The 24253-nt window shown below is 44.1% G+C and overlaps 1 protein-coding gene across 6 annotated transcripts in view; it reads right to left on the bottom strand.

Annotated features, from left to right (window-relative positions):
- LOC137532567 (uncharacterized) overlaps nucleotides 1-24253 on the bottom strand; it is a 101085-nt gene that overhangs the window by 51700 nt on the left and 25132 nt on the right. For 5 of the 6 annotated variants that reach the window (XM_068253208.1, XM_068253212.1, XM_068253213.1 and 2 more), the window contains exons 7-8: nucleotides 16667-16736; nucleotides 12708-13319 (exon numbers count right to left, since the gene is read on the bottom strand). In XM_068253208.1, the coding sequence (XP_068109309.1) occupies nucleotides 12708-13319; nucleotides 16667-16736 (682 nt within the window). The remainder of the gene's footprint in view (nucleotides 1-12707; nucleotides 13320-16666; nucleotides 16737-24253) is intronic. The other variant, XM_068253211.1, reaches the window with a different exon arrangement.

Genomic DNA, 24253 nt, shown 5'->3' with positions numbered 1-24253 from the left:
TACAATATAGAGTTTGGGACAATATAGAGTTTGAGAAAAAGGACATATAATCATAAATCATACAAACATCAAAGTAAACATGTGATAGAAGAAACCATCAGTTGTTTCACTGAACATGATTAAAGGGGTTATGTGGTTCTACTGGCCCCCTGCAGCTATTAAGTCCCACGTCGCCACCGAAGCCTCTGCAGTACGCCGCCGGTGACCTGCTAATGATTCGTCTAACTAGACTAATAGCACTGCGACTACACGGCCGTGTGCGTCCTCTCTGCCGCGCGTATCCTCTGGAGCTTACTGCGCAGGTGCAGTATGGAGTTTTCTTGTACTGCGCCTGTGCAGTAGGCTTCCAATGACACGCACGGCCACGCAGGCGCAGTGCTATCCATCCAGTTAGACAAATAAATAGCAGGTCACCAGCAACGACGAACGGCGGAGGCTTCAGTGACGGAGTGGGACCTAATAGCTGCAGGGGGCCGGTAGAAGCCCAAGGTAAGTGACACTTTGTTTTGTTTTTCTACACCCCACAAAACCCCTTTAAGTATAAACCAAAACATCATGAAATGTCTAACAATAAAATGGTAAAAAAAAATAAACTGATTCCAAAAACACCGCACAGACAAAAACCCCACATAAGCTGCCGGAATTCCTCAACTAGTTTAATGCAAACCCAACATTAAGTTCCAGGGGTAGGCCAACTATACTCTATACCAGCGCCGGGCGGACACTCTGTACTTCCTGCCCGCCGATAGGCACCCGATTCCTCTCCTTCCTACCATGCAGAGTCGCGGGCGACAGCAGTGGGTTAATACTCAACTGCTCGCCGATTCCAGCGTTACGTCTCCATGGCAACATAGCATTACATGATTCGCCATAAGAACGTGCCAGAGTATTAGACGCTGGCAGCGAGTCATGTGACGTCCTGTAGCCATGGAGACAAGACACTGGAATCAACAAGCAGTTTTTAACCCACTGCTATCGCCTGCTCGCAAATCTGCATGGTGGGAGGGAAGGAGGAGGGGCCGAATGCCAAGAATGTGGCCTTTGGTCCACAGCATGCGGCCCGGGCCATGCAAAGTTTGCCCAGCCCTGCTCTATACTATATGTTTAACAATCGAACAGCAGTTTTGGAAAGGTACCTCGTGATTTAACAGTTTCCATGATTAAATCAACTTGGTTTTTGAACTGAGAAGTAGGAAGATTTCCAGTTAATACACTCATCCACTGAGCAGCTAGCAAGAAAGCAAAATAAATCCTTCCGAAGGCTTTAGGCACGTCTGAGTTTGGAGCCAGGAGCAGCACTTGTGCAGCAGTAGGCTCAACATCTTGCTTGGCAACCTTTTAAATAGGTTCCAGATCGCCTTCTAAAATGCTTGAACCTCTGTGTAATGGCAAAATATATGAACTAGGTCTCCATTTGACCCACATTTATGAAAACAGTCTGGTGTGAGAGAGGGGTACAGGGGCGTAACTATAAATCACTGGGCCCCCCTGCAAATCTTTGGATGGGGCCCTCTCCTTCCCCTCACACACATGGTGAACAGAAAACGCATACAGAAAACCGTCAGACAAGTGTGCTCCCAGCCTCAGCTTATTACACTCACTCAGTCCATCTTTGATGGGGCAGAACTGGCTCTGCAGACTTCTCCAGCATCACTACAGTACAGAGCACTTGGGGCTAAAGAGGATGGGGGCTGGGGGCAATAAACAATACTCTGTTGCACATTGATTAGGGACTGTCTACAAATCTTTGTCTGCAAAACTTTGTATGTTTCCTTATCAGTGGCTGAGCAGAGGCAATCATTAGAACAATTGTGCAGACAACAGAAAGCTTTTTCGCTCCGTGCCCTTAGTTGTCAGTATCTCAGGACAGGGAAAAGAAACTTCTCCCCCATGGGGCCCCTGCTGCTTCTGGGCCCCCCTGCAGCTGCATCCCTTGCAGAGTCTATCGTTACATCCCTGGAGGGGTATATCTTATAGAGATTACAGATCAAATATTCATTTCTGAAATAGCACCCCTACCCTAGGATTTGCAATACACAAAGATCCAAAAGGAGAGGAGGTGGGAATCTTGTTTACCAATTTGCTCAATGACAATAAAATGTCTAATCTGAAGGTATGAAAACCTTTCTGTATCAGCGATATCCCTAGTAAGTTTTAACAAAAATATGTGAACTTTTTAATAAAACTCCTAAAGAAGCTCCATAGCAGTCCTAATCAACAGTACTTAAAGAGACTCTGTAACAAAAATTTCATCCTGTTTTCTACCATCCTACAAGTTCCTAAACCTATTCTAACGTGCTCTGGCTTACTGCAGCACTTTCTATCACCATCTCTGTAATAAATCAGCTTATCTTTCCCCTGTCGGACTTGTCGCCCTGTGTCTGGAAGGCTGCCAACTCTTCAGTGTTGATCTGCTATGAACGCGCGTGTGTGTGTGTGTGTGTGTGTGTGTGTGTGTGTGTGTGTGTGTGTGTGTGTGTGTGTGTGTGTGTGTGTGTGTGTGTGTGTGTGTGTGTGTGTGTGTGTGTGTGTGTGTGTGTGTGTGTGTGTGTGTGTGTGTGTGTGTGTGTGTGTGTGTGTGTGTGTGTGTGTGTTATTTACATTAGCCAGCTTTTCTCTGCTCTCTTATCTTTTACAAGCTGGATAAATCCTCTGTTGTGAAAGGAGTCACATGCTGTGGAATTACAGACACGGGCAGAGCTGTCTCCAGGAAGAAACAATCAGCCTGTAACACTTCAGTGGGTGAGAGCTGCAGGGGGGGAAGAAACACACAAATGATCTCTTGAGATTCAAAAGGAAAGCTGTTTACAGCCTGCTTGAGTATGGATGTATTTTCTATGTGTGGACATGCTGTACATCAACCTACTTCCTGTTTTGGTGGCCATTTTGTTTGTTTATAAACAAAATTTTAAAACTGTTTTTGACTACTTTTAATGCGGCGGGGAGCGGCGAACTTGTGACAGAGGGGAATAGGAGATGTCCCCTAACACACTGGTATGTTTACTTTTGTGCGATTTTAACAATACAAATTCTCTTTAAAGGACAACTGAGGTGAGAGTTGTATGAAGGCTGCCATATTTATTTCCTTTTATGCAATATCAGTTGCCTGGCAGTCCAGCTGATCCCCTGACTCAACATAGGAGAAAAGTAATTTATGGCTCATTTTACTCTGGAAGAGATGATCTTATTTGTGTGTTTACATGTATTTTAAATTTTACAATTTTCGCAATAGTGGTCCTTTAAAGAGGAGCTGTCAGCCATATTACCTCAGAAAAAAATAACACATATATAAGTAGATAAATACTTGCTCTACTTACATAATATATGTACTGCACTGTCCACGTTTTGATTTTAATGATTTTTCTACAGTAAAAATAGATAAAATCCTTCTTAGCATTTCCCATTTTAAGTGTGGCTATTTTGAAGCCAATCCTGATCTAATTTCCTCCCTTACTCTCCTCTGCCTGATTGTGTATGTATTGCCCGCCCATTACTATAGAAAGTGCATTGTCTCAGCATGAGAAATATTGGCCAATCAGAGAGGAGCAGAGGTGTGGGAGGGGAAAACTGGAGGGAAAGAGGCTTCAGCCAAACAGGCTGCATTAGTTAAATCTGAGGGGAACTAGAGAAGTTAAAAAAGGGAAACCCAGCATGCCCTGCAACTTCCTTTTTGTGTACCAAATTTTGTGTGTACCAAAATAAGAGTCATGTAAACTGGGGAATGATCATTAATCAACAAGAAAAGTAATAGTGACTTTAAACTTTAGGATTACCTGATTAGCATCCTTATTACTTGTTTACCAGATAAAAAAAAGAATGGATTTTTTTATTTTATGCCCGACAGTTGCACTTTAACCACTTGAGGACCACAGGCTTACACCCCCTAGTGACTGGGCTATTTTTTTTTACAATTTAGCACACTGCAGCTTTAACAGCTTGCTGCAGGGCCATATGATGTAGCACACAATTAACCACTTGAGGACCGCCCCCAGCCGATGGGCGGCGGCAAAGACCGGGCCCAAACGACCGCAATACGCCCATCGGCGGGGGCGGCATCAGCGGTGGCTGTGCGGCGATCGCGTCATCAATGACGCGATCGCCGCCGGCAATAGGCTCCGCCCACTCTGCACGGAAACCCGCCGGCCAATTAGCAGCGCCGGCGGGTTTCAAATGCGGCGATCCGGCCAATCAGAGTAGTATAATACACTTTGTTATTGTAACAAAGTGTATTATACTGGCTGCCTCCTCCGCTGATGGTCACTCGTCGTGCGACCATCAGAGAGGACGGCAGCCTTGCAGCTAAGTGTAACACAACACATTTTCACCCACACAGACCCCCCGATCGCCCACCCCAGCCCTCAGAACCCCCCTGACCACCCCAGCACACCAGCATCTGCACCCCACCACCCACCTAAAAACCCATCAATCACTCCCTGTCACTATCTAGGGACGCTATCACCTAGGTTAGGTCCCTAACTGCCTCCTAGGGTCCCCTGATCACCCCCCCTACCCTCAGATCCCCCCCAGACCCCCCTCCCAGACCACCCCCCTGTATGCTGTATACAGCTATATAGCTGTCTTACCCACTGAACACCTTTCTATCACCTGTCTATCACCCCTTGTCACCACCACCCATCAGCGCAGACCCTAAACTGTCCCTTGGGGGCACCTGATCACCCACCCAGACCCTCAGATTGCCCTCAGACCCCCCCCTCCTGATAACCTCCCCAGTGCATTGTTTACATCTATTCTCCCCTGTAATCCCTCACTGATCTCCTATCGTCACCCCCTGTGTCTGCCACCCACCAGATCAGGACCCAGTCTGCCCCGTGCGGGCACCTAATCAACCCCCCACACCCTTAGATCGCCCTCAGCCCCCCCCCCCCCCCCCAATCACCTTCCCAGTGCATTGTATTTGATTGTGCTGCAATTGTATTTGATTGTGCTGACATTCAATTTCATTGTGCTGACATTCAATTTTATTGTGCTGTAATTGTATTTGATTGTCCCGTGATTTTTTTTGATTGTCCCGTGATTGCCCTGTGATTGCCCTTTGATTGGCCTGTGATCGTCTTTGATTGTCCCGTGATCGGCTTTGATTGTCCCATGATCGGCTTTGATTGTCCCGTGATCGGCTTTGATTGCCCTGTGATTGCCCTGTGATTGGCCTGTGATTGGCCTGTGATTGTGTCGTGATTGGTTTGATTGCCCTGTGATTGGCCTGTGATTTGCTTTGATTGGCCTGTGATCGGCTTTGATTGTGTCGTGATTGGTTTGATTGCCCTGTGATTGACTTTGATTGTCCCGGGAATTGAGTGCCCTGTGATTGGCCTGCGATTGCCCTGTGATTGCCTTTGATTGTCCTGTGATTGTTTCTGATTGCCTCCGATTCCCCACTCGCCACCACCCCCCTGTCACTATCCAAGTGATCTAAAAACAGTGAAAAAACTGTCACTTTTTTAGTATCACTAGTGTTAGCAGTTAGGCCAGTTAGCTAGGCCCCTTTGTAAGTGTCAGTTAGTGCTCAGCCCACTGCACCACAGTCACTAATTAGCGTCATCACTGTCGCTAATCAACATTGGTACTATATAGTATCTGTAAGTGATCATTACTGATCGCAGTCAGATCTATTAGGGTCACTAGGATCCACAAAAAAAAAAACGCAGTGTTTGCCCGATCAGGCCTGATCGTTCGCCTGCACTTGCGTTCAGCCCGCCCCACCGCAGTGACAGAATTTTTTTTCTGATCACTGCAAAAAACACTGTACAATAGCTGTGGCACTGTAAACCTCAGTTTTGATTTATTTTTTTTATCAAAACTCAGTGAGCACAGCTTTCTACCTCTCAAATACTCCCTTTTGCTAGGTAGGTGCTCTTTTTTCTGCGTAGTCTCAGAGGAGTACCCCCTAAATTTAGCAGCCCACCATGGCAAGAAAGGGGTATTCCGATGATGAGGTTCTCAGGTACATGGCCCAGTCGGATGAGGACGATTGGGACGCCTCATTCGACGAATCTTCCGGGTCAGAGTTTGAACCTGAATTGAGCAGTGGCTCACTGACCGATAGTGATGACGAGGTTGAGGTCCCGGCTAAAGCCAGGCGTACCACACCCCATGTTGTTGGACCGCAGGTGGCGCAGGATCAGCCTCAAGGGCAGCAGAGTGGTGTTCGTGCTGGTCTGAGATTTCATGGTGGGGCAGGCACCAGCAGCACAACATCTCCTGGACCTAGCACCAGTACTTCCGTAGACCCTGGTGAAGTGGCGAGCACCAGCATGGAAGTTGAAACTGGTTCGGTGGCACGTGCAGTAAGATCCCAGTCGCAGCCACCAAGAAGACGGGCCCGTACTACCCCTAATTTACCAGAGGTGCTGGCAAACCCAAATTGGCAATCCCCTGATTCCGCCGCACCCGTACTTCCCCCTTTCACCGCCCAGTCTGGAGTCCAGGTGGAGACAGATAATCTAGGATCGGCCCTAGACTTTTTCTATCTGTTCTTCACCCAGTATCTTTTGGACTTAATTGTGGCAGAGACCAACCGTAAGGCCACACAATATATAACCGCCAATCCGGAAAAGTACCTTGCCCAGCCTTTTCGGTGGAAACCAGTCCAAGTTTCCGAAATGAAAATTTTTTTGGGCCTTCTCCTTCACACGGGACTAGTAAAGCAGAATGTGTTGCGGTCTTATTGGTCTACGGACCCAGCACATCATGTTCCCCTGTACTCTGCTGCCATGTCCAGGACACGATTTGAGAACATCCTGCGCTTCCTGCACTTCAATGACAACGAAACCTGTCATCGAAGTGACCACCCTGCTTTTGACCGGCTCCACAAAATTCGACCCCTCATAGACCACCTGTCATCCAGATTTGCAGATGCTTATACCCCTGACCAGGACATCTGCGTAGACGAGTCCCTCATACGCTTTACCGGGCGCCTTCGCATCAAACAGTACATCCCAAACAAGCGCGCCCGGTATGGGGTGAAACTGTATAAGCTCTGTGAAAGGGCCACAGGCTATACATCTTATTTTAGGGTCTATGAGGGAAAAGACTCAAAATTGGAGCCGGTCGGATGCCCTGACTACCTGGGGAGCAGTGGAAAGGTTGTGTGGGACTTGGTGTCACCCTTGTTCCAGAAGGGGTACCATCTTTTTGTGGACAATTATTACACAAGTGTGGCCCTCTTTCAGCACTTAAAAATAGAAAAAATCCGATGCTGTGGCACCGTGCGGCCTAGTCGCCGGGGCTTCCCCAACGGCTCATTACCACCAGACTTCAACGGGGGCAGAGGGCCGCCTTGTGTGCTGACGACCTGCTCGCGGTGAAATGGAAGGACAAGAGGGAGGTTTACTTCCTGTCCCCCATTCACGCAGACACGACAGTTGAAATTCAACGGCGAACTAAGGTCATTGAAAAACCCCTTGTCGTCCACGAGTATAATACTAACATGGGAGGGGTGGACTTCAATGACCAGAGGTTAGCGCCCTATTTAGTTGCCCGAAAAACAAGACGCTGGTATAAAAAAGTGTCTTTTTACCTCATTCAATTGGCAATTTACAACAGCTTTGTTCTCTACAGTAAGGCTGGGAGAACTGGCTCGTTTATTCAATTTAATAAACAGATCGTGATGGAACTCCTGTATCCAGGAGGTGCCGTGGCCCAACCCCAAGATGCAACTAGCCGGCTGCATGGAAGGCATTACGCCTATCCAATTCCGACTACCCCAGGTCAACGAATCCGAAGAAAACGCTGTCGTGTCTGCAGCAGGGCTGGAATAAGGCGTGACACCACTGTTTATTGTCCCACCTGTCCTGACCAGCCTGGCCTATGCCTAGGGGAGTGTTTTTGAGAGGTACCACGAGCAGGTACACTATTAGAGAGTAGGGAACTCCACACACAGCGGTAGGCACACAAGGGTCTCTGTGCTATTTCACACTGCTGCGATGCGTTAGGGCAAAATGCCTAGCAAAAGTCACACTTTGCGGTCCCCCCATACGCCGGAAGTGCTTGACTTAACGCTAGTGCAGGCCTACGTTACTGCGTGGCTTCTGTGGCAATATCGATCGGCGCGGAAGTCATGTTAGTCTATGGCGACGCAGTTCATTACTAGGCCGAATGCTACTCTTGTGGTATTGCCTGAAGGTCTGTTTTGGACGATACGGTGCGGCGGGCTCGACCCACCGGATATGTCAATATGCAGTGTGAAACCAAACATCGGGTTTCCATAGACCCTAATACACAGGGCTGCCAGAAACCTCTCCTTTCACTTGGGACAAATTGCGTAATGTATTTCGCCACAACTCTGTGCAATTTGCACTTCGCACATTGTTCCATGGGGGAGGAGAGGTTTGTCCTCGGGAGGTAAGTTAAAAAAAAACAAAAAACAGGTAAGCAAAGAAGTTAATGTTTGGTTTGCAATGTTAAGTTTTTTATTAAAAAAGTTCAAAGGTTATTAATGTTAATGAAGTAATTGCTTTGCTGCTTGCTTGTTTTTTGGGGTTTTTTTTCTCTTTTTCCATCCAATAACCTTCCAGGTGGACCGAGCGAATGACTAACCAGCTGCAGTACTGATGGTGCATCCTGACAGAACGTTGCGCGTCTGTCAGCTTACACACAAGTCGGTGCATGCAGCGCTGCAGGACGAGATTTCTCCTCCGCAGTCAAAAAGATACGTTTGCCGAGGCATATGGGCCGAGGAGTGGTGTTGGGGATTCATATGCTTTGGCAAACACTTTGTATCAAAAAAGAACTCTGGCAATGATTTGTTCATCCACATCGATCGGTGTGAATGGATAAATCAGGTTTGCCAGGGCATACGAGCTGGTGGGTTTGGATTTTTGGGGCGGCAGCTCCTATGTCCTGGCAGACGCCTTCCCCTCCTTTTTGTATTGTTTTGTCTTTTTTTCTTCTCTCTTTTTTTCTATCCAGACCGACCAATCAGCTGCAGCACTGATGGTGCATCCTGACAGAACATTGCGCGTCTGTCAGCTTACACACAAGTCGGTGCATGCAGCGCTGCAGGACGAGATTTCTCCTCCGCAGTCAAAAAGATACGTTTGCCGAGGCATATGGGCCGAGGAGTGGTGTTGGGGATTCATATGCTTTGGCAAACACTTTGTATCAAAAAAGAACTCTGGCAATGATTTGTTCATCCACATCGATCGGTGTGAATGGATAAATCAGGTTTGCCAGGGCATACGAGCTGGTGGGTTTGGATTTTTGGGGCGGCAGCTCCTATGTCCTGGCAGACGCCTTCCTCCTCTTTTTTTTTTTTTTTTTTTTTTCAAAATTTTTTGGCAGATATTTTTTCATCCACATTGATTGATTGTTTGACGTTCATTTTTCCTTTCAGCCCACAGTGCATTACCCTTATGCCCAATATAAGGAGTATAGCAGAAACTCCTAATACTGGCCATACATGTAATGATTGCAGAGACCCTAAAATGCCAGGACAGACCCCACGAATGATGCCATTTTGGAAAGAGGACACCCCAAAGTATTCCGTGAGGTGCATGGTGAGTTCATAGAATGTTTTATTTTTTGTCACAAGTTAGCAGAAATTGTGGTTTTGTGTTTTTTTGTTTTTTGTTTTTTTTCACAAAATGTCATTTTCCGCTAACTTGTGACAAAAAATAAAATTTTCTATGAACTCACCATGGCCCTCATGGAATACCTTAGCGTGTATTCTTTCCAAAATGGGGTCATTTGTGGGGTTTGTTAACTGTCCTGGCAAGTGGGCGGGGTGCTAAATTTTGAGCACCCCTGTAAAGCCTAAAGGTACTCATTGGACTCTGGGCCCCTTAGCGCAGTTAGGGTGCAAAAAAGTGCCACACATGTGGTATCGCCGTACTCGGGAGAAGTAGTACAATGTGTTTTGGGGTGTATTTTTACACATACCCATGCTGGGTGGGAGAAATAACTCTGTAAATGACAATCTTTTGATTTTTTTACACACAATTGTCCATTTACAGAGTTATTTCTCCCACCCAGCATGGGTATGTGTAAAAATACACCCCAAAACACATTGTACTACTTCTCCCGAGTACGGCGATACCACATGTGTGGCACTTTTTTGCACCCGAACTGCGCTAAAGGGCCCAAAGTCCAATGAGTATCTTTAGGATTTCACAGGTCATTTTGCGGAATTTGATTTCCAGACTACTCCTCACGGTTTAGGGCCCCTAAAATGCCAGGGCAGTATAGGAACCCCACAAATGACCCCATTTTAGAAAGAAGACACCCCAAGGTATTCCGTTAGGAGTATGGTAAGTTCATAGAAGATTTTATTTTTTGTCAAAAGTTAGCGGAAAATTGATTTTTATTGGTTTTTTTCACAAAGTGTCATTTTCCACTAACTTGTGACAAAAAATAAAATCTTCTATGAACTCACCATACTCCTAACGGAATACCTTGGGGTGTCTTCTTTCTAAAATGGGGTCATTTGTGGGGTTCCTATACTGCCCTGGCATTTTAGGGGCCCTAAACCGTGAGGAGTAGTCTGGAAATCAAATTCCGCAAAATGACCTGTGAAATCCTAAAGATACTCATTGGACTTTGGGCCCTTTATCGCAGTTAGGGTGCAAAAAAGTGCCACACATGTGGTATTGCCGTACTCGGGAGAAGTAGTATAATGTGTTTTGGGGTGTATTTTTACACATACCCATGCTGGGTGGAAGAAATATCTCTGTAAATGACAATCTTTTGATTTTTTTACACACAATTGTCCATTTACAGAGTTATTTCTCCCACCCAGCATGGGTATGTGTAAAAATACACCCCAAAACACATTGTACTACTTCTCCCGAGTACGGCGATACCACATGTGTGGCACTTTTTTGCACCCTAACTGCGCTAAAGGGCCCAAAGTCCAATAAGTATCTTTAGGATTTCACAGGTCATTTTGCGGAATTTGATTTCCAGACTACTCCTCACGGTTTAGGGCCCCTAAAATGCCAGGGCAGTATAGGAACCCCACAAATGACCCCATTTTAGAAAGAAGACACCCCAAGGTATTCCGTTAGGAGTATGGTAAGTTCATAGAAGATTTTATTTTTTGTCAAAAGTTAGCGGAAAATTGATTTTTATTGGTTTTTTTCACAAAGTGTCATTTTCCACTAACTTGTGACAAAAAATAAAATCTTCTATGAACTCACCATACTCCTAACGGAATACCTTGGGGTGTCTTCTTTCTAAAATGGGGTCATTTGTGGGGTTCCTATACTGCCCTGGCATTTTAGGGGCCCTAAACCGTGAGTAGTCTTGAAACGAAATTTTTCAAAATGACCTGTGAAATCCTAAAGGTACTCATTGAACTTTGGGCCCTTTAGCGCAGTTAGGGTGCAAAAAAGTGCCACACATGTGGTATCGCCGTACTCAGGAGAAGTAGTATAATGTGTTTTGGGGTGTATTTTTACACATACCCATGCTGAGTGGGAGAAAGATCTCTGTAAATGGACAATTGTGTGTAAAAAAAATTAACAAATTGTCATTTACAGAGATATTTCTCCCACCCAGCATGGGTATGTGTAAAAATACACCCCAAAACACATTATACTACTTCTCCTGAGTACGGCAATACCACACGTGTGGCACTTTTTTGAAGCCTAACTGCGCTAAGGGGCCCAAAGTCCAATGAGCACCTTTAAGCTTTACAGGGGTGCTTACAATTTAGCACCCCCCAAAATGTCAGGACAGTAAACACACCCCACAAATGACCCCATTTTGGAAAGTAGACCCTTCAAGGTATTCAGAGAGGGGCATGGTGAGTCCGTGGTAGATTTCATTTTTTTTTGTTGCAAGTTAGAAGAAATGGAAACTTTTTTTTTTTTTGTCACAAAGTGTCATTTTCCGCTTACTTGTGACAAAAAATAATATCTTCTATGAACTCACTATGCCTCTCACTGAATACTTTGGGATGTCTTCTTTCCAAAATGGGGTCATTTGGGGGGTATTTATACTATCCTGGAATTCTAGCCCCTCATGAAACATGACAGGGGGTCAGAAAAGTCATAGATGCTTGAAAATGGGAAAATTCACTTTTTGCACCATAGTTTGTAAACGCTATAACTTTTACCCAAACCAAAAAATATACACTGAATGGGTTTTTTTTTATCCAAAACATGTTTGTCCACATTTTTCGCGCTGCATGTATACAGAAATTTTACTTTATTTGAAAAATGTCAGCACAGAAAGTTAAAAAAATCATTTTTTTGCCAAAATTCATGTCTTTTTTGATGAATATAATAAAAAGTAAAAATCGCAGGAGCAATCAAATAGCACCAAAAGAAAGCTTTATTAGTGAGAAGAAAAGGAGCCAAAATTCATTTAGGTGGTAGGTTGTATGAGCGAGCAATAAACCGTGAAAGCTGCAGTGGTCTGAATGGAAAAAAAGTGGCCGGTCCTTAAGGGGTAGAAAGACTGTGGTCCTCAAGTGGTTAAATCTTGCACCAACAGAGCTTTGTGTTGGTGGCATCTGATTGCTGCTGTGATGTTTAGTTTTTTTTTAATTAATTTATAAAGTATTTATTTTTTAATACATTCCCTTAGGTAAGTATGGTACCTGAGACGAGAAGCGTCTCAGGTAACCTTTAAAATTGAAGGTATGTTTTCTGCAGTCAGCTATGAACCGATTTAGATAATAATGACTTTTTGAATCCTGCACAGCTTATACGAATGCCCTTTGAAGTATGGCAAAAAAAAAAACATACCTCGAAATGATGTATAGTGTCCTCTCATCACACCATGGTTACTTCCATTCCCATAGTAACCATCAGATGCTGTGCGTGTTTGTAGGTGATGATCACGATCATTGGGAAACTCTGCATATCTGTTTTGAGTTCTGTCCCTGTCACGTGCATTGTATGATAACCATTCACTCTGCAGATCACGCTCGTAAACAGACCCTCCATTTTGCCTTCGTTGGTTCTCAGCATTAGCGTATCCGGGTTGTACAATGGATCCCTCAGCATCACTGTAATTAAATGCCATCCTTCTATGCGACGGAGGTTGGTAATCACGCTCACACTGATAATCCGGAGAATAACGCTGCGGCATTCTGGGAAATGTATTGCTTTCGCCATCTTTCTGTGTGTATGACCCTCTCATGAATAGGTCACCATGTTCGTCATACTGATTGTGCAATGAACGATCTATAGGAAGATCAGGCTGAAATCTGGAGTTACGGTTACTAGTTCTTTCATAGTTGACAGAGCCGATACTGCCATATCTGATCTCTTCTAGGTTGCTCTCTCTGTCTCGAGTATTGTCAGGATTGATAAAGCTTGATTTTTGGTTGCCTTGCTCATCCTCGCTTGAGGCATCTAGGAATAAAATAAAATTAAAAAAAAAGAGACTTATTTTACAAGAGATGAAACAATTTAAACAACTGTCACATGCATCCTGTACAGCACAAAGCAGGCACAAAAACAGTGGAAGTGTGTTTGCGGTTTTGGCTATAAGTGCTTGTTGGATATGCTTGGAGAAAACAAATACAACCACATGCAGAAACAAATGAAAGAAAGTAGGTATTAATTTTGCATATTGGTTGAAGCCTGGCGTAGAAAAGCAAGGTTAAAGGGAACCTAAACTGAAAACGATAAGGATTTTTCCTTTTAAAATAATACCAGTTGCCTGACTTTTCTGCTAATCCTGTGTCTCTAATACTTTTAACCACAACCCCTCAACAAGCAACAAGCATGCAGATCAGGTGCTTTGACTGAAGTCAGGCTGAATTAGCTGCATGCTTGTTTCAGGTGTGTGATTCAGCCACTACTGCAGCCAAAGGGATCAAAAGGACAGCCAAGCAGCTGGTATTGTTTAAAAGGAAACATTCATATCCCTCTCAGTTTAGGTTCCCCTTCATGCGCTAGAGATAGATGTTGCCCTGACGGGGACCAATCCTGCGGGCGACATCCCTAGGCCGAGGCAGTAGAGAGGCGTAGGTAGCCTACAGGGTAACGATGCATTGTTAGAATGTGTTGGGGCCAATGGTGTGGCACAGATGTGAAGTCACATGGCAGGCGAGGCAAGCGGAAAAAAAACAAAGCTATTGGCTGTCCAAAAGGATCCGGCTGGTAGACTGCTGGACAGGCAGCAGTTGGGGGCTGCTGTATACATGTGCCAAATTATCAGCAGAGGTGGTCATTAGAGATGTTCAATGAGATGCAAATTATTCCAAAATTATGCAAATTTTTATGCAAATGTATGCAGTTTTAAAATGGAGCAATCAATTTAAAGAGGAACTCCAGTGAAAATAATTTAATATAAAAAGATGCTTAATTTTTACAATAATTATGTATACATGATTTAGTCAGAGTTTGCTCATTGTAAAATCTTTCCTCTCTCAGATTCACATTCTGACATGTATTACATGGTGACATTGTTACTGTGGGCAGATTATGTAGCTGTTCTGGCTTTAACAGACAGCTATAAACAGCCATTTCCTGTGTGTGTCATTGTTACATTGTGGCAGTTTGCCCAGAGTACCGTACGGTACCAGAGCCTCTTGTGGGAGGGGTTTCAGCACAAAATCAGTCATACAGCGCCCCCTGATGGTCTGTTTGTGAAAATCATTATATTTTTCATGTAAAAGTGGGTATCAGCTACTGATTGGGATAAAGTTCAATTCTTGGTCGGAGTTTCTCTTTAAAACCAGGTTTAAATTGACTGGTCCATTTTCAAGCTGCATATATTTGCATAAATTTGCATCAACTCTGTACAATTTGCATATCAGTGATCATCCCTAGTGGTCAGACTTTAGTGTTAGGACTTTAGTGTTAGGGTCAGCCTTTAGTGTTAGGGCAAATTAGAATCAAATTGATGACAGCAATTCTTCTTGCTCCTTTGTAATGCCACTTCAACATTCTCAAATGGTTAAACAGCTGTGTTGCTAGCTTAACCGCTAGTAGTAGGCTTATGTGCAGGGCCCCGCTACGCAGCGTGCACACTGGAAGTGTACCCATAACCATACCTCTCCTAGCTCCACCCCTTGCATCTAGAACTCACTAGAACTCACTGCGGTCACATGGCAGCACAAGAGTCTGGAGCTCTAGTGCCAAGTTATGAACCTGCAGGGGAGACGTGAGGACTAGAAATGGAGGGAGCAGAGGTAGCTATGGTTTCCAGTGTCTGTCCAAAGAGCACTGCAGCAGAGACATGCTACACATAACATCTCACATAATAATGCAGCGCTTGAGGCCCCGCCTGTACTGCTCACCTCCATTTGAAAGATTAGAGCAACTTACAGGTAATGTAGCTCCCTTAGCAGCAGTTAGGAGGGAGCATAGAGACTGGCAGCCCGAGCTGCCCCTGCTGCCATGCAATTGTTTATTTTTATGTGAAACCGAAGTCTTTTCCTTACACCAAGCTTTGCTTTTTTTAGTAGGAGGGCTTTTTGGTTCCTTTCATCCCCCTATACATTCCTAGTAGTTTGGGTCACCCTAAGCTGCTTGGTTACTCTGTTGTTCCTTAGATAGATGTTCAGCCCCTGCTAGATTTAGTACTGTAGGTGTAGGAACACTTGCTGTGCCTTTATAGTGAACCTGGGGAGAGAGGCTGCCATATTTATTTCCTTTTAAAGAGACACTGAAGTCTCCCCACAAAAAAAAAATCAGGTTTTTACTTAAAAAAACTTCTTTAACATAATTGCCCCACCTCAAACACTGCATACCCGCAGCTGAAAACTCGATCACCCCAAACTCCCTGGGGCTAATTGCAGAGCTCCTTCTGTGAAGAGGCAGAGCTTTGGGCTGTAGCTCTGCCTCTACACCCGTCCATCTGCGTGAATCTCCGCCTCTCCCCGCCCCTCTCAGTCTTCAGCGCAGATTGAAGCGTATGGAGGTAGAGCTACAGCCCAAATCTCTGCCTCCACGGGAGGCAAAATCCACGACCAGGAAAGTTGTGGATTTTTGCCCCAGGAGTTTGGGGTGATTAATTAAGTTTTCAGCCGCGGGGATGCAGTGTTTTAGGTGGGGCAATAATGTTAGAGGTTTTTAAAGTAAAAACTTCATTTCTTGGAAGCTTCAGAGTTTCCTTTAGCAATACTAGTTGCCTGGCAGCCCTTCTGATCCTCTGCCTCTATTACTTTTAGCCATATACCCTGAACAAGCATATGCAGATCAGGTGAAGTGCGCTCTTTGCGTATCTCTCCAGCAGTTGCTGGAGAGATATGTAGAGGGCGCACTTCCCTTACGTCAGACTGGCTCTGACTGACGAAATTACGGGAACCCGGTACCGGAGTTGCAGACATCGGAGGACGGCGGCATGGGAGCAATCCAAGCGGATGGGGCTGGAGGAACACCCATGTATGTATGTATAAATCTTTTTGTTTTAGTGAGCTCTGGTACACTGCTTTAGCAGTGCAGCTTAGTGAATCAAGCCCATTGTGTATTCCCAGCATTAGAGGCAGAGGATCAGCAGGGCAATCGAGCAATTGTGTTGTTTGAAAGGAAATGAATCACTACAGGTGTGCTTCAAGGTTGGGGAAGAGAGTTCTTATGCAGGGGTGAAGTCACTGGAAAGTAGAAGAAAAAGAAAAGACAAAGGGGAAGTAATGTTGAAAACTGTCTATGGACGTTAAGTTCTCGCTCTTGCTGATGTATAACTGGTCCCTTATCTGAGTTACACATATCAAGCATGTAGAAAGATACACAAAGTGAAATGAACGTACTGTCAGTACCTGGCTCTGAATTCCCCTTTGCGTTTGTGCCTGCCCTCCTACAGAGAAAGTTGTTGACAACCTAAAATATATAAAAAAAAAAAAAAAAAAAAAACACCTAAAGATATAGTCAAATTTAGCAGGTGATTATTTTATCATAACTACCAAGGACAAACTATGGCCACATTTTCAATTTTGTTTAAAGAGGAGCTGTTAGGTATAAGGTCTCAGAGAAAATAAACACATATATCAGTAGCTAAATATAGGCTGTACTTACATTACATATGCATTTCACTGTCCACGTTTGTACTTCACAGAATTTTTATATAGTATATGCAGAGATTGATGCTCCTGACAGCTCATGGCAGGTTCCATGTTTTTCTGTCTTCTATGAAGCCAATTGTGTCGTCATGTCCTCCCTGCTTCCTGATCACAGAAAAGCTCCTACTGAATAACACAGTGTGCAGTGAATATTAATTAGCCATGTGGCTAGGAACAATAGCGGACTCCTGCAGTGTACTCTGCCCGGAGATTTATCAGTGCTACGCGCTGGACTGATTACAAGCTGCTGTAACGTCTCATTAGCAGCCGAGGGGAGGGCCCCAGAATGCTTTGCAGTATAGTATGCGGCTTGCGTCCTGCTTGGGTCTAACAGCTTTTCTGATAAGCACACATCAAAGGTAAGAGAGATTTTTATCTTCACTAATGCCTTTTTGGCTTCCTTCTAAACTGTTTAACACAGGAGAATAGAGGTTTAAATTAGCTTCTGCAGCCTGACAGTTACTCTTTAAACAATGTGATAGATGAACATTTTAGTATGTAAAGGTTTTTTTCCCAAATGGAATGTTTAGGAAAAATGTTTAAATATGAGGTTATAAACCCAATTACTGAAAAATGAGATAAATCAGATAATTAGCTAAATGACACCATAGATCACACAATTTAAAAAGGAACTGAAGTGAAAAGAAGGTAATGAATACAATTGCTTATTTTTTTTTTTACAATGTTCATTTTTGAAGTGTTTGCCCATTGCAAAATCTTTCGTCATCACGATATACATCCGGAAATTTATCACAGGTGACAAAATCTTTAATTGTGTCAGGTAATCTTTGCGGAATGTTTTCACGAAGCGTTCCACGCACAGAGGCAGATACTGCTTGTTTGGCAGTTGGAAATGGATGTTATTTACCACAATGCAATGAGGTTCACAGACAGGAAACTGTCACGGACAGGGAATACCTATAAATATAGCACCGGAGAATGCCGACAGTAGAATGCAATAAAATTACTGATATTCTTCTACTTCATTTCTATAGTAAAATATTGGTACTCTTTACTGATATTTTACTATTACCTAAACTTCCTCTAACACAGAACCCTATCTCTACCTATGCCTAACCCTAACACCCTCCCCCCCGTGCTGCCTAACCTTAACCATCCTCCTGCCTAAACTTAACTACCCCGGCTCCTTACCTTATCCCACCCCATGCCTAGCCCTATCCCCCTAAACTACCCCGCTGCCGCCATTGGAGCCAATACTAAAAGCCAAACGTAGCGGCAATGAATGGTAATGCTGGCACCTGGTTCATTGTGACTTTTACTATTGCCCCCTATGGGGATGTCCATTTAAGCGGTGCCTCTTGTGCGCTGTAAAATATTTGATCAGTGTGGGAGGGTTTCACCACAATATCAGCCATACAGCGCCCCCTGATGATCTACTTGAGAAAAGGAAGAGATTTCACATGGGAAAGGGGGCATCAGCTACTGATTGGGATGTAGTTCAATCCTGGGTTACAGTTCCTGTACAGCACCTGAGCTATGCTACATTGACCTCAAGACACCGTTCAATTACTTAAAGATGTGGCACAGGCTCAGCAGGACAGCCAGGCAATCTGTATCATTTAAAATGAAATATGGCAGCTACATATCCCTGTAACTTCAGTTGTCCTTTAAAGAGAACCATTGAGGAGAAAAGTGCCGGCTGCTTACCTGGTAGCAGTGTTCCGGCGAGTCCTCCAGGACGGCCCCTCCTGAGATTGTGTAAGTCCCCCCTCCCAAATCGGAAACACCTTAATAGAATTAAAATAATTAATTGATGCAGTATAAATCCCACCTCCTCACAATCTCCCACAGTTTATGCAAAGAGAAGAATAACGAACCACACTCCCCTTATAAATAAAAGTTGAAAGTCAGGGTTGGGAACTAGGCGGCCGTCCTGGAGGACTCGCCGGAACACTGCTACCAGGTAAGCAGCCGGCACTTCCTCCCTTCGTCCTCCAGGACGGCCCCTCCTGAGATTTAGCGAGAAATTTACCCTAGGGTGGGATGACTGCTTGCAGAACTTTACGACCAAAAGATTGGTCTTGAATGGAGAGGAGTTTAACTCCGTAATGCTTAACGAATGTCGAATGCCTGGACCATGTCGCAGCCCGACAATCTGTTCCAAAGAGACTCCTGACCTTTCTGCCCATGACGTCGATAAAGATCTGGTCGAGTGTGCTGTAATATGAGCAGGTGCTATTACCTGAGCTTCTGAGTAAGCAAGAGTAATAACCTCCTTAATCCATCTAGACACCGTAGCTCTAGAAACCTGAACTCCTGTTCTAGAACCTCCGAAAGCTATCAGAAGGTTAGCTGAATTTCTCCAGTCCTTGGTTCTTCCCAATGGGACATGAAGTCTAAGATGCAATATAAGTACTACCTCATTCTACCTATCCTGAGTGCATTGAATATTACCTTGAATCAGTAGGAGATTTAGCAATGGATTTAGGTGGGTATATCCATTTGTTGTGGAGGCTACGTGGAAAACTAATTACCGGTAACCATACTTTTTGGCTTCTGCTTGCCTCCACCATAGGTGACCAATGAGAGTTAGAATAGAACCTCTTCTCAGGATAGGACCACTCCAAGGATTGATTTCTTGGTAGATCCAAAATGATAGAGCTTTATGAATGTGACATAAGAGGCCCATGCGGTAGCTTCACCCTCATATCCAGTGAGCTTAATTTACCTCTTTTTTAATTGAGAAATTAGCACATAAGGAAAAGAAAGATTCTCTGATCCTTGTGGAAATCAGACCTAAGTTTCGTAGAAATAAGAGCGGTAACCTGAAATCAATTCTATTCTTCAGGACAGACATGGATGGTGGTTAAATGTATAGGGCCTGTATTTCTCCAATACACCTGGCCACCGCTGTCACCACCAACAAACATCTAAGGACTAAGTCTGTATAGTGATAGCCTTACTAATTCAGACGAATGGCAGCCTCACTTTAGGATGAGCAGACTGTTGGAATGAAAGTATACTTGAATTCTAGTCTCAGGTACTGAAGTCTAGAAAAGACTTGAGATACAGGGTCTCTTTAAGCAGAGTTTCTCAGAGAGAAATGATACAGTAATGTACCAGGAACATGTCCCTCTTGGAAGGCCACATAATGGGTTATCAGGTCTAACTGCCCCCGACAGTTAGACGGACACCATAAACAAAGCCGATATTTACAAAACATTGCATTCTTTGTAACTAGGTTATAAAGCAATGGCTTATTAATTAATGAGGTGGGTCACATGCCCATGCCAACACAAGATGCTTAATAAAGCCCTTTGAAAGGTGAAGAAGGCTGTCTCCGCTCTATCCCCTGTATGCTGATGAGTTTCTGGTGCCGGAGCAAAAGGTGTGTGGTGCTGTTGCCAATGGCAACCAGCATATACATTCTTACACAGACCATGCCTTCAGATATCAAGAGGCCACTATAAAATGGCCTGACCCTGCTTCACAAAGATCATCCAAGATCTGCAAGAACAATGGCACCTTTACCAAAGGTAGGGCTACAGCAGATGCCAAACCTGTTTTGGTCAGTCTGACGCAAAAGAATACCTGTGGTCTGATCCTACATCCCTTTTCGAAGTACCCTTCAAGGGGGAAAAAACAAACGTATGCTCCCCCCTGTGCCGCAACAAAAGTGTTCACACTCTCTGGAGAAAAAACGAACAACATTGTTCCAAGCAGAAACCAGGTAGCTGCAAATTGTCAAACATATTTGTTCGGACACCAGTTCTGAGATGGTTGTTTGCAACTCAACCTACATGCTAGAATAATATCCCTTCCTTTGAGATAAACTGATCTCAAGGAAGCACCTTGTTCACTGCCCAGCAGAATGTCTGAGCATAGGAAGTTTAAGATTATGGGTGGACTATAAGTCCCACTTGTTAGTTTAAACTGAGTCACAAGTGTAATTCCCAGTGTGAAGATTCACGAATCTGTTTTCCAACCGATTCTCTCATCTCTGGAGAGTACTCCAGACTGCCAGTAGATTAAAGAGAATATTTTCTCCAGTGAAGCACACCTGTCATGCATTTAATTGAGATTCAGATGCCCTGTACAACTCCAGAGTCTTGCATCTGTCGTAATAACGAATGGATTTTATAATCCATTCGATTGCAGATTTGGTTGAGAAGTCCATTTTTAGGGAGAGTCACTGGATCTGACATCCAGATCGATTTCTCTATCCAACCACTGACATAGAATTGCTGTTTGACATATTGTGTAGACAGTTTGTGCATAAGCAACAACTGGAATACAGGCAAAATGAAAGACATAGCTTGTCTGTGACCACCTTTGCTCTGAAAAACTATCAAGAGTGTTTTTGATCCAATCCTTTCTGCAGATCCATCCTAAATACTCTACAGTTGTAAAACAACCTGCATATTATCTTAGGTCTTCCTTCATTTTCACAGCTAGGTAAAGCTAGAAAATATCTTCTGTATACTCAGATTGCTGCTATTAAAATCATGTTCTTTCATAAAGATCCTGGGAACACTTGTAACCCATCAAGGAAGTACTCAGGACTGCAAATGAAAAAGACTTGGGATTGAATCCTGAATTGCTGTCTCAGCATTTATGTTGCGCTTCTGTCCCGACGGACGGAAGGCGTCTGAGCTGCAGCCATTAAGGTACGCTCAGTAGGCAGTAGCAGTTCCAAAGAGCCTCGCCCAAGGACTCCTTACCAAACAGGTGTAGGCTTTCTGAACAGGGAGAGCTAAGGTACTAATCCCAGTCCCCAGTGTCAGAGGTAGAGCCCTTAACCACCACACTAGCCACTGTCCCTTTAAAAAAAATTTTTTTTTTTTTTCAAACTTGCCATCAGAATAACTTATGCATCAACCTTGCATCTATTTATATGCAAAAAAAACAGTGTTGCAATTCAAATGTCTATTTGCAGAATCCCTGCACATAAGTAAAAACACATCTGCTAATAGCTTGACTCCTGTGCATATTCCCTGCACAAAATGATCTTCTGAAAGCACACCTGCTACCAGCATCATTATCTGAAAAGAGCACTTGCTATTGCAAACAGAATGTCTGTGTATAATTATTACACACCATTGTTATCTGAAAATTAGCTTTGCAAACTGAAGGTTTCTGTGCATATTTTTTGCATGTAATTCTGCATTGCATTCAGAACATGTGCCAATCCCTGAACATAACTCCTATCTGAAATGCACCATTGCATTCAGAATATCCATGTGCTAAGCCCTGCACATAATTATCTGATAAGTAGCATTGCATTCAGGATCTGTAAAGCACACCTGCTGGCAGATAAACTAAGCATGCATATAATTGTCTGAAAATGTATGCACACAAATCATTAACAGAAAACCCAAACTTGTTATAACATTTGTGCACAAATCATTACATGAAAGTATAACTGCTTTCAGAATATTATGGCCAACCAAAATATGTATGCATGTATTTGCATAATCCGCACCACAGCCATTCATTGTAATCAGCCATGCTTCAATCAAAATGCACAATCCCTGATTGTGGAAAAATCTACTTTGAGACCCAGATTTAAATGATTCCAACAATCAAGCAATTGATTATGTATATGGCTGCTCCCCTGTGGTATGAACGCTTGAATTTGAGGGAATTGCCAGCACAAAAAGGTGTAGCCTGCATAGGGCAAGAGGGTAAAGCTGCCCTGAAAGCTGAGAAAGTTGTAGCCATTTCCTGTTTCATGGGTTTCATCAGGTCAAATAAAGCTACTGTGGTACTTTCAGGTCCAGGAGCATAAGACTTAAGGCTAGTACACACTAGCAATTTTGATTGACCAATGATTGCTCAATTTTACCACCTCCATGTAGTATGAGGGCCAAACAGATGTTCAATTCTATGCAGATTATATAGGTAAATGGTCATACTACATGGAGGTGGTAAAATTGAGCAATCATTGGTCAATCAAAATTGCTAGTGTGTACTAGCCTTTAGACTTGATATAACTGACCAAACAAAGTCTTAGAGGTTCCTTCAGGCAACTTGCAACCACATTTAGGCCCTGTTCATATTATGTGCGTGTGGAAAACGTGCGTTTTTGTAATGCGTTTGTATGCGTTTTTTCCTTATGCGTTTTTGATCATACCTGGAAGAGTCAGCTACTTCCGACGAGAAACGCACCTCCGAATACGCATACAAAAACGCATGCCATGCGTTTTTAGTGCGCGCCCATTGACTTTCATTATAATGCGTTTCTGTGCGCGACGCACAGAAATGCATTCAACTATGCGTTTCTGCCACGCATACGTTTGCCACGCGTATATGTGAACGAGGGCCATACCTTTGCATTGATTTTTCTGGCCCTCGCAAAACGCACACAAAACGCGTACCTTAAAAACGGACACAAACGCGTGCAGTGTGAACGGGGCCTTAGTACATCAGCTAGACTTTGAAGTGCTTTTGAGTTTCTGTAGTACAAAACAACTCAAACACCAAGAGTCTTACTAACATGTACCCATTAACAATATGACAGGAGTCTGCAATAAACACTGCAATGTGTTTGCTTACCGGTGGATGTGACCTGACTGCTCAGTCTCACCAGTTGCAGCACTCTCCTGAGCTTCTGTGGTGGGCCCACTTGACTGCACCATGACCCCCTCAGAGCTGTAGCGTCTGCGTGTATAGCGTGGCCATGGCGGTTTACAAAACTCGCACTTTCAGCCGTCTAACACGATTAGTACGCATGACGTTTTATGCATGACGCAGTACGCACCACGCGCTCACGCGTATCCAATGATGCATACATGCGACCTATCATGCAAACTTGCGTCATATTCGGGCATGCGGAAAATCCGGCATCTCTGCTTACCGCCGCCATGCCCGCAGAAAGTATAATGAAGAGAGGGAACCTCTCCAGTCCCCTTCATTCAAAATAGGAAAAAAACAGGTAACCTCCTGCTTAGCTTCCTATTCTAGGCCGCACACCAGTAACAAGCCTAAATTATACTTTACAAAAAAATAAAAAAACAAAGAAAAAAACAATAAAAATGGTGCAGCAGGTGCCAACAGGCTTCCCCTACTGAAAGGAACAACCTTCCCTGGTGCTTCCGTGGTGAGGTCTGGGAAACAAACAAAAAACTGTGGGAGATTGTGAGGAGGTGGGATTTATACTGCATCAATTAATTATTTTAATTCTCTTAAGGTGTTTCCGATTTGGGAGGGGGGACTTACACAATCTCAGGAGGGGCCGTCCTGGAGGACGAAGGGAGGAAGTAAAGCTTTTATACATACCTGGGGTTTCCTCCAGCCCCATACGCACGGATCGCTCCC

This window comes from Hyperolius riggenbachi, chromosome 9, assembly GCF_040937935.1.
Source record: "Hyperolius riggenbachi isolate aHypRig1 chromosome 9, aHypRig1.pri, whole genome shotgun sequence".
Lineage (NCBI taxonomy): Eukaryota > Metazoa > Chordata > Amphibia > Anura > Hyperoliidae > Hyperolius > Hyperolius riggenbachi.
This window is presented reverse-complemented; position numbering and strand designations above follow the sequence as displayed.